At 37.9% G+C, this 13,474-nt stretch overlaps 2 protein-coding genes across 6 annotated transcripts in view; both read left to right on the top strand.

Annotated features, from left to right (window-relative positions):
* The window catches only part of BDKRB2 (bradykinin receptor B2), a 33,341-nt gene extending 31,621 nt beyond the window's left edge, over positions 1-1,720 (top strand). For all 4 annotated transcript variants that reach the window (XM_085580689.1, XM_085580688.1, XM_085580687.1 and 1 more), the window contains one exon: positions 560-1,720. In XM_085580689.1, the coding sequence (XP_085436815.1) occupies positions 562-1,704 (1,143 nt within the window). In that variant the 5' untranslated portion in view covers positions 560-561 and the 3' untranslated portion in view covers positions 1,705-1,720. The remainder of the gene's footprint in view (positions 1-559) is intronic.
* The window catches only part of BDKRB1 (bradykinin receptor B1), a 30,284-nt gene extending 18,561 nt beyond the window's left edge, over positions 1-11,723 (top strand). The window contains exons 1-2 of one of the 2 annotated variants that reach the window (XM_021549668.4): positions 7,080-7,216; positions 9,773-11,723. In XM_021549668.4, coding sequence (XP_021405343.2) covers positions 9,827-10,912 — 1,086 coding nt within the window. In that variant the 5' untranslated portion in view covers positions 7,080-7,216; positions 9,773-9,826 and the 3' untranslated portion in view covers positions 10,913-11,723. Of the gene's footprint in view, positions 1-7,079; positions 7,217-9,772 lie in introns of those variants that run through there. The other variant, XM_085580690.1, reaches the window with a different exon arrangement.
* The last annotated feature ends 1,751 nt before the right edge of the window (positions 11,724-13,474 follow it).

Raw genomic sequence — 13,474 nt, forward strand, 5'->3', positions numbered from 1 at the left:
TATTGTACAGTAGAACACTTTGGAAAAATATATGGTGTTCCTTGGGAAGTAAGAACCACTGAATTCCACTCAATTCTTGCTCTACAGGGAAGGGTGTAAAATGTTGCAGGTTGTGACACAGAACTAGCAGCTTTACCATGAGCAGCTTGACACACAAGGTACCTTAGGAGACCACGGCTAATGACATAAAAAGATAAGAAGGCAAACTAATGATGAATATCCTCAAAGAATTAACAAAGACTTGCTGCAGCTCAGTTCCAGAGAATAAAGGATTCTAAATGTTCTCTTCAGTTAACACATTCATAACAATATCTGTTGTTGCTACATCCCTTCTGTTTTACTTGCCTAAATTTGGTCCAGGCAGTCCATAGCAATGCAGTCTGTAAAATATTCCACAGACACACCCAGTGTCTATGAGAAGCAACCCAGGGAGCTGTAAGCCTGTTCAAAAGCTATGCTTCAAGGACATTAGGAAAAGCAAAAGAGCTTTTCTTATTGTGTCTTTTGCAGCAAAGATCTAGATCTGGCAATCTCATGTCACCTATTTTTCTCTTCACAGAAATGGTTTCCATCACAACTGAAAATGTTACGCAGCTGTACAACATGACCACCCAGGAGCTTACAGTCAGTCCAGAATATTTCCACAATAATTCAGGAGTGCATCAGATAGATCAATATGAATGTGTTAGTGCAGATGTGTGGAAATGGCTACAGGATTACCAGCCTGTATTTCTCTGGTTTATATTTATTCTGGGATCAATAGAAAATTCCTTTGTGCTCACCATCCTGTGTTTCCACAAGAGTAGCTGCACAGTGGCTGAAATTTACCTAGCAAACATGGCATTTGCTGACCTAATGTTGGTCTGTACTTTACCTTTCTGGGCCATTAATATTTCTAATAATTTTCATTGGCCTTTTGGCCAGTTTCTCTGTAAAGCCATCAATGTTATGAGTAACATGAACTTATATTCTAGCATTTATTTCCTGACACTAGTGAGCATTGATCGCTACCTGGCCTTGGTGAAAACCATGTCTCTTGGGCGGATGAGACGAACTGTCTGTGCCAAATGGAATTGTTTTGTGATTTGGACATGTGCACTGCTGATGTGTTCACCTACAATGGTGTTTCGAAATTTGCGCTATTTTGAAGAGTACAACATCACAGCCTGTGTTCTCCTCTACCCAGCTAGCTACTGGGAGCCAACAAACAACTGCTTGCTCAATACTGTGGGGTTTGTGATCCCATTCTGTGTAATTACCTATTGCACTGTGCAAATCATCAAAGCCTTACGAAGCAGTGAGCTACGAAAAATGCAGGTAGTCCAGACAGAGAAGAGAGCCACCATGCTGATCTTTGCTGTGCTCCTGATGTTCATCATTTGCTGGCTTCCATTCCAGATCACCACAGCCATCGACACAATCCGTTACTTCTCACCCACTCTCAAATGCCTGGAAGACATCAATGACATACTGACCCAGATAGCCACATACTGCTCCTTTAGCAACAGCTGCCTGAACCCAGTCCTGTATGTGATTGTTGGGAAAAACTTCCAGAAGAAGGCTGTGGAATTCTACAAGGACTTGTTCACAAAGAGGTGCAGAAAATTACAGTCTGTGCAGATAGAAAACTCCCTGGACACTTTAAGAACTTCCATTTCAAGTGAATACTCAAGGAAAAAGTCTGGTTTGTCATTACCCCAATAGCATAATTTTAGGAAATCCTTAAAGAAAGAAAGCCTTTTAACATTATCAGTCTCTACTCATATCCATATGGTATGGGTCCACAGAGTAAACATGTGGTAGTGTTCATTACGTGAGGGAAAAGAGTGGTTTGATCTTAATGGAAATTCCATAAAAAGACCTGCTTGAATCCCATTTTGTAGCTTACTTACTTTTTCATGGCTGAATGATACTTGGTGCATGTATCACTTGGAATGTTTTTCTAAGGTATACATGCAATTCTCCAAACAGAGCCCCAGTACAGAAGCAATTGTCAGGATTGTGCAGCTACATATGGTACCCATAATAGTGTGCTAGATAAGGTTTTTGATTTGGGAGGGGCTTGTATTTGAGTAAATTCTGATAAGTAAATCCTGTAGGATGCGCTTTTAGATGTGTCCATCTTTTTGGGCTTTTAATTTCTCTCTTCAGTTATCTGAAACAATCTGATTTTTCATTGACAAGCAGTGCCTTTTTGCAACTGCTCCAGTTAGTTACAGGTTTACATGTGCAAGTACATATGAAAAGTAGCTGAAAAAAAGGTAAAGCAGTAGTGGAAGGGAACCTGCACCCACCTGCATGAAGTTGGCTGAGTTTTCTTTGTAGAAGATTCATTACCACTTCTACCTTGGATGAAAGCATTCACTTACTCCTTTTGAGTGGGCAAATGCAATTTATATTCATGCTTACACTTCAGCTCAGAGACTCTGGTTTTTAGTATTCACAAAGCATAATTAATGTTATTTAATGGGTATATAAAATCTCAGCACAACTGGTATAATCTCACAAATAGAAGAAACTGAGAATATGAAGGAGAGCATCACCTAACTGCATTAGAAATCTAACTGAAGATAACAGGGGACTCAGAGTATTCAAGAATGGCTTTTTCAGAGTCTAGCAATACCTACATTTTATTTGTAGAGTTAATCTGTGAGATTTTAATACAAGACAGCTTTTCCCCAGTTGGACTGTTATTTTGAGCTAAGTTGATTATACACAGAAAGAAACTCATAGTGTACTGAATTGTCTGTATGCACTTTAACCTCTAGGAACCTTGATGAAAACTGAGTGGAAGATGATCTAAGATAAGCTGAAACTAACAGTCTTTATTCTTTTCAAAGCACTTAAGGTTACAGCTTCTAAAGCTACCAAGGGAAATGGAGTTTGGTGACATGAGTAAACTCAAATGGCAACTACATGGTCTTTATCTGTCAGAGCTTGAATGGAGCAATAAAATTCATTTGTATTAAACCTTCAAATAATTAAACCACAAAATATAAGTGTGCAGATGTGATTTAAAGACTAAGTGATTTAGGTCACTCTATATGATTTATAGGAAATTTCCATGTTTTTTCTTTGATAAGCTAGTATGATATTAAATACTTCTATTGCTCATCCTTTTTATTTTCTGAAGCAATGGGGACAACTATGATGAAACACTGCAAGGCTTTCTGTTATATCCAGTGTTATCATACTATCTCATCCATGAGCATGCTGTTCATGCAACCCTTACACAAAAGGAAATCCATACAGAGGTTATTGAGGCAACAGAAGTTATTTTTGAGTATTTGGTACTGGGCAGTGAAATATAAAATTGTTAATATCACATTAATTTAAATAATGTAAATATATAGCCACATTTTTTTTTGCTATGCAGTAAGAAAATAAAGTATTTTGAGAAATGAGATTTCCTGGCACTTTCTTCTCTAGCCTGTATCCTGTTACATGATTTGTCAAGTGTTCAGCTGTTCCAGATGCTTACTTGGCTTCCTGGTACGCCAAGGGAAAGTGAGCTGAAACAACAGAATTTTAGCTACTTTGGAATCTTTCTTTTTAGGGCCCATTTCTGAGTGCTGTTGACCACCCTTGGTCCCTTTGGAAGTTTAAATCAGAATTAAGGCAGATAAGGGTAGCTTTAGTATTTCTGGTAGCTTTTCTCTGCCTGCTGATAGATCAATGTCCTTTGCAGACACCAGCAACAATGGAAAGCCCCTGCAGCAGCTTCTGCACATCACAGAACAAACAGTATCAGCTCACAAAATGTTTCATTCCCATTTTACTGACTCTTCAGTGTGATGACACATTTGTGGTATTCACATGCACCATTTACACATGCAATAAAAAACCCCAAGAAAGAAAGTGTAACATCCAAGCTACATCTGACCTACTGACAGTTTCCAGTCACACTTGGCTCAGTTCTGTTCTTACAGAAACATGACAAAATATGAGAAGGAGTTTTGGTAAAATGAAGTCAGTCTTTGTCCTGATAATGTCAGAGCTGAAGACGGCAAACAGTAATCGTATCAGTTTATTCTTCTTTATCCTTTATATCTTCTTTATCTTTCTTTATCCTCTTTACCCCTCTTATCTCTGCTCCCATCTTCTCTTTCACTGAGGCTGCCACAACTATTCTCTAGACTTTGGCCATGCTGACTCCCCGTTCAGTCTGACAGAGGTGGGGACCATGGCCAGAGGAATGGCAAGGATATCAACAGCCAGATGATATTTCTGGCCTTCCGCATTTACAGGCAGGAATTATTCTCATCTCCCCACTCTCTCATTTTTCACATGTATTATTGTCTTCACTTGAAAAATTAAGAGTTTAAGAGCTGTTACACAAGCTGCAGGTGCTCACTGCAGACAGGAGAAAGTTGCTGTATTTTAGACAGGGTTTCAGGCTGGGATCTTGGTTCAGGTCTCCCAAATCCCTAAGAAGTCTTTAGCCATTGAATCATCTTTCCATTCCATTCAACCTAGATTGATTCCTCCATATTTTGCTGTTTCAAGCTCTGTAAACTGTAGTTAGTAGGGCTTGATTATTACCACACTGTGGTGGTTCTAGCATCATTCTTTGGGAATTGTAAATGACTGCACCAGAATTTAAGCTCTCCTTAGCAATCTCTATAGTTTATATGAAGAAATCCAACAAAGCTGAACAAAGAGTTTTACCTCAAAAGGTCATATCAAAAACCTTCTCCGCTGTTACAGAACTGATGAACAGATATAGCAGATAATTAGGCTGATTTGCCAAACATTTCAATAAAGAAAATGAAATATTAAAACATACTGATCCAAAAAGATATTTTTTCCCAATCGTTAAAGGCTCCAACCATCTTAAAAGGAAGATTTTTAATGGCTGAACTATTGGACCAGAAGCCAGAACTCTGGACACCTTTGAGATTTTTGGCATTTTCTACCTTGTAATGTCTGTGATAACTAAACAAAGATTCTTACCTCTAAGTTCAACACTTTTGTTTAATCATTCTGATCACAGAGGCTCAGGTAGCATTTGTGAGTTCTTACACAGCTCTAAAAATGTTTACTTTCTGCAGGAAAGTCTGCCTAGATTGTGTGACTAAAGATCATTCTAGACTAAAACATAAAGCAACATGCTGTGAGTATCCTGAGCTGAAGGTGCCAATAGATAGATGTGCTTTTTATAGTAAAAAAACCCTTAACTATTGACTCCTACAGATATTTTTAAACTAATCCTTCAAATTTCTTCATTCATGGTCCATTCCCTCTGTGCAAACTCTGAAATGTTACCAGACCTTTATATAATTTCTATAGGTTGAAATGAGGAATTAGGTTGTAAAGACACAATAAATTAAATCCCCTTTCTATATAAAGTTACAGCTTCTTCTGTAGACTTGTTCTAAGATCTTTAAATTACAGAGCTACTGCAGTGCCTATTCACTTTTTCTACTAAATGCATACACTTCCAATTTTGAATCTCTCTCTATTACTGAAAAATGTTCCAAATATAGCAATCAAAACCAACAGAAAATAAGAGACAAGATTTGCAAACATCAGGATTTGCAAAACCACTCATTTTAATGTGACAAGTTTTATAAGATTTGTTATTTATCACATAAAATTTAGACATAGCTGCAGTTTTTTATTCAGCCTGTGAGTAAATGTGGAACTTGGCAGATCCTAGAGATTCATGTCCAAGCAAAGAAAAATTCCAAACTTCTTGTTATTGCTCAAATGTTCTTCATTATGGAAAAAATAACTTAAACACGGAAATGCAGTAGTGTAAGCAAAGTGGAGACTTTGGAAAGTCTGTGACGAAGATCTCGTGTCATATTGCACTTACCTTTATGAGTCAGTGTGAGATGAGTTGTTTCAAGATTTTCCTTCTGTAATTTGTTAGGATTCCCTACATAATATGTAAATACCAAATTACATGTTGTGTTTCAATCTTTGCCAAAATTAAAATTTTTAAAGATATTAAAAAAAAACCAAACCAACATTAAATCTCAAGCTATTTAGAGTTTTCTCCATTGTGATGGTTTAACTGGAACATTTTTTGTTTATCAATTTTAGCACTGTTCACATAACTATCTCATATTCTTTCATTAATAAAAATTTGGAATAAAAGAATTTTTCATGATAGGGAAGTTCATAATAAGGTATCACCATTCAGCCTCCCCTGCCTTTTTATTTTAACTTACTTATCAAACAAAAATGGACACAACTGAATAAAAATCAAGATATATGGCGCATGTATTGGTTAAGCAGCCAAAGAGAAGAATATTTTCCTATACATAAATAGCATTCCAGTCCCTTGATAATTTCTCATTGTTTGTTGTTTTTTTTCCTTCTTGAAAACCTACATTGTTTACATGGCTGTGCTTAAGACAGATTTGCATGTAAAATCTGAGACGAAAGATATTATCTTTTTTAAATATTGCTCTAATCAGTGGATAATCAGAATGAAAAATATAATAAATAATTTATAAACCACCACTCTCAGGCTACTTGGTACCAGAAAGTAATCAGAAAAAGAAGAAGCTTATTTGGGTACAAGCCTGAGAAAATACAGCAGTCATAATGAATATTACTGAGAAGTAATATTCACAGAGATTCATGCCCTGGATGCCTATAGGGGGGTGCAAAAACCAGTGCTTTTCAAAAAGAGTAAAGTGAAGTTTAGCAAGGTTCATGTTTCAGCAGCCATTCCCACCTCCCTGTGCTGCTTTACCCCCAGCTCCTTGGCATGGCTCCCCTCATGTCTAGCAGAGAAAGGAGCTCCCAACACAACAAAAGCCTAATTCTAATTTCTCCGTGTGCATTGGTACAGAGAAGGCATTTCGGAGCTGTTAATAAAGTTCTTATTTTTACAGACATTCACACAATGGAATTTTTAATTGCCAAGGACAATTTGAGAGCTTTAATTAGTGGTCAAAACATGACAAGAGCCACAACACATGGTTTGTCTTATTTCACAATGACAATGAAATATTTCACATCTCTTGAAAATTACTTCAGCTGACGTCGGGGAAAGTTGAAAAAAAAATTCCTGGGGCTTTCTTCCAAAATGTAACATCATACACATGGTATACAGCCAGCAAAACACTCAGGACAGCCCTCAGTCACTCAGTTGTGCCTCAGGATGCATCTTTGAATTCTCTCAGTAATCTCTGTACTGCTGTTTATCAACTGTTTCCGAATTTGAAACATTGCCTGGATTGCCAGGAAGGACGAAGAGTAGGTATGCCTCTCTTTTTGAATTTATTATCTTTATTAAAATAATTTCTATCTTTTATCTTAAAAAAATAATCTTTTGTGCTCTCAGTTCTGATCTGTGCAGTCTAGTAAGATTTTCCCTTTCTTTTTCACCACAAAAGTAATTCTGAAGTCCAGTATTAGTTTATGTGTAAAGCCATTATCCATTTTACCTAATTGCTCTGACTGGCTAATGAGTATTAGTAGTAAAAAGGGTGATAGATGCATTGTGCATGGAAATTCATCAAAAATCAGATCAAAGTAAAAAAAAAAGGTCATTATTTGTATAAAAGATGACCGGAATATGTTAAGGACAGAAATTGGAAACTATTCATGAGTCTAATTTTCCATTAGCACTAACTACTTCAAAATGCTTACAGAAATTACATAAAATAAAGTGCATTTTCTATTAAGAGAACATTTGGAACTCTAAATTTATAAAAGGCTTGTGGCTTGTGGTAGTGCTTAGACATTGATTAGTAGACTCTGGAGAAATTTTTGCAATTAAAAACTCTACAGAATCCTCAGGTACTATTACTAGCTGAACAAGAATTTGTATTTAGCTGTGAATAAAATCTAAGTTGCAATGAAAAATAAAACTTCCAGGTGTTTTTAGCTGAGCCCATCATGAATGAATTTGTGGCTCCAGCTGAGAGATCATGTCTGAAGTGTGCAGAGTGGCTGGCATAAGCTGATAGCAAGAAGTCATCAGGAAAAGGGTAAGCAAGGACAATAAGCATTTATTTTTATCCTATATCTAGTAAAATAAATAATTCTGTTTAGGTTTAACTGCTATCTTTCTTCTACATTATTTTTGAAATATAAAGTTACAGATTTTCTGCTTGCTCTCTCATGCCTTAGCCAGCCTCCTGCTCCAACAGCACTAGATTTCTGCTGTCTCACAAAGAGCTTCTCTGGTGCTAATCAGCCATTTATTTGCTGCATGTGTTTTATCTGTAGTATTAGATCCTCTCAAGTTCTCTTCATTTACGTGAGAGTTCTGTGAGCTAGGTAACATTGTCTGTTGTGAGGGAAATCCAGGGAGCTGTGCTGACTTGAGTTGTAGCTCAGTTCCCCGTCAAGGCTGCCGGCTTGAGTGAGTTTATGAACTCAGACACAACTTTGCTGCTCACCTAATTCTGCAGCGATGAAAAATGTTCTGTGCCTTAGTACCAGATAGCCTGATGTGGACTATTAATACTTAACTTATTACTAGAGGCATCCTAAAATAAGTACTGCATGTTGCTCATATACAGAAATCACTGAGGTTTACGTATATCTAAAAAAGATGAATGATGGTCCTAAATTTTCTCTTCAGAAATTCCATCATTAGGGGTCTCCTAGGTGTAAAATACAGCGGCTGAAAGGGCAGAGTTAAATAGCTACAGCAGAAAGTCAACATTTAGAATGACTGATTGCAAAATATTCATTTTTTCAAATACATTCTTTTCTGTGATTGACATGCTCCACTTGCATACAAAGTACTGAAATGTCAGAGGGCAGAACAGGGTCAATAATAACTTGCCTACTACAAATTTCTGAGACCAAATGCCTGTAAAAACCAGGATCTAGGCACTATCATCGAGCATGACAACATCAGAAGAATGAAGCAGGAGGCAGCTCTGACAATGGATCTCTGACAGAAAGTCCAGTGGATTTTCATAAGGTTTTACCCGTGTTCTTACTCCTGCACAATCTCACATGGAGCTACCAGAAAGAAATAAAGGTATTGCTGATGCTATGATGAACTAAACACTTTGGAGCCTGGGACAGCCAAACTCAAATGACATTTTTGAGCTGGAGAAAAGTGCTGTAAATTTAGAGCTGCAGAGGCCCTTCCTCCAGGCATGATTTTTAGCGTAATATTTTGGAGAAGTCTTTGTTTATTATTCCAACCACTGATATTTGAAAGCAATAAGATGTCTAATCTAATAGCAATTTTGAACCCAAAGTTCAGGGTGGGAGGAACTGAGAAAGAACAAAAGAATGTAAAGTTCAGGCAGCAAGTGGCACATACAGCGAGTGAGCAGCTTTCCCAATTCAAGGAAACAGGCTTCAGCAGGATAACAGAATATAATAATATAATAATATATTGAACTACATATAATATAGTATATAATACAGTAACATATTAATATACATAGTATGGTAAATAAGAGTAAGAGAAAAGGCAAGGAAGGATGCAAAGCTGCCTTTGTGTCACCAGTATGACTCCCACTACTCTCAGGGAGATGGAATTCTCCCATATCTGTATCTGTCATCAATCTGGAGGAGATGTACAGAACTATTTACACTACTTTGTCACTTTCCTTCCTGTGTGCCACTTTAAACAATGGAAGCAAGGAGAGGAAACTTCATGGGATGTAGAGGAAGTTCTATCCTTGCTAATAATGGGAATATTTCCCACCACTGCACATATCAAGAATGGCTTGATCTAGCCCATAATAATCAGTAAGGACTAATAAAGAATTTGCAGCAGTTAAATGTTTGTTACACCACTCAGAGGAGGCTACTTTTGCTCTTTTATTCTTCTTTTTTGCAGTTATTTTCTTTCATTTTGAAGACACCTCCTGTTCACTTCCAAATTTTTTAAAAAATGACTGAAACTCCTCTACTGAATATTCCCTCCTCAAACCAGAGTGAAAATCAGAGCAACTCAACTGTTTGCCCAGACTTGAATGACTGGTGGGACATTGTGTACTATATAGGACCCAAGTACATCAACACTGTCTGTGTTATTGGTATGCTTGGAAATGTGTTTGTTCTCTTCATTTATTCACTGCACAAGGGCCCCCTGAAGATAGCTGAAATCTACCTTATGAACCTTGCTGTTGCTGACCTCATCTTCCTCATGTGCCTCCCTTTCTGGGCAGAGAACATCAATAATGAGTTTAACTGGCCGTTTGGCAGTTTCCTGTGCCGCAGCATCAGCGCCTCCATCACCTTGAACATGTACACCAGCATCTACTTGCTCGTGGCCGTCAGCGCGGATCGCTACTTGACCTTTGTCCATACCTTGAACCACCGAGAGATGTGGAGCAAAACTATGACCAAAAGGATCTGTTTGCTCATCTGGTTCTTTTGCATCCTTCTCAGCATCCCAGCTTTCATGTTCCGGACTGTGAAAGACTTTCCCCAGTGGAATATTTCAGCGTGCACTTTGGACTTCCCCACCCCATCATGGGAAATTGCTGAAAGCCTGGTAGGCAACGTGGTGGGGTTTCTGTTGCCATCCACTGCAATCATCTTCCTCAATTTCTCCACCATTAGGTCCCTACAAAAAACAGCAAAAGAACGAAGAGCACTCAGAGCAAAGGGTTGCAAGAGGCACAAAGGCACAAAGGCAACCAGGCTGATCCTCACCGTGGTACTGATGTTTCTTTTCTGCTGGACTCCTCACCATTTTTTTGTATTTCTTGATACATTATACCATACAGAAGTGATCAAAGGCTGCTTCTGGGGGGAACTGATTAACTTTGGGGAGCAGTTTGCTTATATGCTGGCTATCACCAACAGCTGCATTAACCCCGTGATTTATGTCTTTGTTGGGAAATACTTCAGACAAAAGGCTTTAGAAGTTTTTTCACAGTTTATTCCCTGTGGATTTTCTTCGAGATGGGTATCTTTCAAAGAAATGTCTTCAAATTTCAACATGTTTCCAGTCAAGAGTAGTTTAACATAATGGGTCTCAGTTCCTCTTTATTTTGATATTATAACTTATTTTATGACACTGCAAATGGCATTAAAAATTAATATGAAACACCCTGATCTGGCCTTCACAGACCAAGCTAATTATCAATTAAAGTAAATTACGTGATTGATTGCTTATTTTTTCCTCAGGATTGCTTTTCTAGTTCTGTGTTATCCATCCAAATGCATGTGTGATACCAGAATTTTTTACCAAATGATCTAATCTGTCATACCTATTAACAGTGGCTTAAAAGAAAATAATTTTTTTACAAAATACCAGAAACCTGGTTTCTCTGCAGAAAGCCATAATGCAGGTGAATATTTTGTTGCATGGTGTCTGTGATGACAGCTACCATACCACCTATAACACTATTCATAAAATTACAACAGGTATTATGGAGCAAATATGAGCTTAATCTTTGGCTGATAAGTGCATTTAAGCAGGTAAGGGATAACTCTGGTTATTTTGAACAATATTTTCCCCAATTTGTATTTTCACAGTAAGATATAGAGAATTTTAATTGTTTTTGTGCACTTTAATTATGTGCAGTGCATAACTATTTTACAAGAGCATGTAACACAAAGTGTACATAAATTGTAAAAAAAGCAAGGTAACACAATAACTTTCTCAAAACCTGACTTTTGCTGATCCAGGAAAGTATTGCAAAATTTCTCATAAAGTACTGTAAAGTTCCTTTTTATGTATCTATGATGGCCATTGATACTGTATTATTTTGAGGCAAATCCTTAGATACATATTTATATGTTTATGAATCAAAATTAATAAACTACATAATATCTTATTTTGCATCATAGTCTTGTTCTTTCTTATATTTATTTTTATATTTTGTATCTTTCCCCCTATTCCTTTGGGGAAGAGCAAATATATAGTTCTATGATTAAAAATCCTTGTTGCTACCAGAACACAAACTCTCATAGTAAAAAAAACTTATTTTCCATCACAGCATCACTGGCAGAGTAAATGTAAAGCAACTGAGATCTGTTTCCATGACTCTCAAATTATGTGTATGTACAGACATGGAAGAAGATAGTGCAGCCTGTTCAGCCAGATGTGTTGGTGCAGAAGGGAGCATCCAGACCCATCATTTGTATAACAATTTATTTAAGTCCTCACTGTAAAGCCTGCTCAGTTCAGCCTTTACAGTTACTCACTGTAACACCACTGCATTTTCTGAAGTTCTTTTTAGTGTTTCCATTTTGAATATGTAATTAATCTCTTATTTGATTATAGAAATCTATCTATTTAACTCCATTGCAATAAGATTGGTGTTAATTTTTAATGGTTCTTTCAAACTTTTTGAATCTGAGCAGTGGAAGCCTTTTGAAAAGGCTTATCTTCCTGCAATGATGGTTTAAGGATTAAGGGTGGATTAAGGGATCAGGGAGGAAGAATCTGTCATAGGTTTACTACTTCCACTGCTTCTGTGACAGATGTTTTTAAAACAAATATCAGGCCTAAACGCCACTAATAGCATCAGCATGTGAAGTCCCCTGACTCATCTGAAGAGAAGGGAAGGGAAGGGAAGGGAAGGGAAGGGAAGGGAAGGGAAGGGAAGGGAAGAAAACGCTGAAATAATGAAAAAGGTGTAGAAAAAGAAGTTCCATTTTCTCACTACAGATGAGGACCTTTAAAGGGCAAAATATCTTGTCTCATCTGACTAGCACTTGTCCATGTTATTAAATGTATAAAGGGGAAAAAACAGTTCTTGAGTATGGTGGCATATTTGGGCTATGACATAATAGATTGAAAATTAGTATGAAATCTGGATTTAATGGGAAACCTCCTTTTTCCATCCATGAGAAAGTGCCTAGGACTTTCATGAAAGCAGTGCTTCTTTTACATATGCTCAAATGTCAGGAAAAACATCTGTAATTTAAATTCTGCTTTAAACCACTTAACAGAGTCTTGCAAATCAATGGATTTACTCTCCAGCATGAATGCCTGTAAATGTATGCATTTCTGACTGTGTGTTAGGGTCTGGTGCTGGTTAGTGGCCACTTTTTGCTGGGGTGCTGCACTGCACTGACCTCACTGAACTGTGCCCAGGAAGGCTCTGGTGGCAGGCAGGGTGGTGGCTGGCCAGGGCATTGCTGCTGTTTCTGTGCTGCTGCACTGGACAGGCTGGGACCAGTGTGACCTTGAGCTGAAGGGATGTGGATGAGCCCGTGATGGAGCAGAGATTCACCTGCAGCCCTTGGAGGACAGGGGCTGGAGCAGGTGGATGCCTGAGGAGAACGTGGCATGACCCTGCAAGAAGCTTCTGCTGGAGTGGGTTTTATGGCACGATCTGTGACCTCCTGGGGAACCTATTCTGGAGCAGTTTGTGAAAAACTGCAGCCCTTTAGAGGGACCAGCACTGGAGAAGTTTGAACAGGACTGTCTCCAAGCAGAGATTCCCTTCCAGCCCATGGTGAAGGCCATGGTGAAGCAGTGTGCCCTGCAGCCCATGGAGGAGGATGATGATGTAGACTATTAATGATGGACTTCAGGGGGAAAGAGCAGGGAGGTCACAGTGACCAAAAGAAAACATTG

The sequence above is a fragment of the Lonchura striata genome, chromosome 5 (genome assembly GCF_050655825.1).
Source record: "Lonchura striata isolate lonStrDom1 chromosome 5, ASM5065582v1, whole genome shotgun sequence".
Taxonomy (NCBI): domain Eukaryota; kingdom Metazoa; phylum Chordata; class Aves; order Passeriformes; family Estrildidae; genus Lonchura; species Lonchura striata.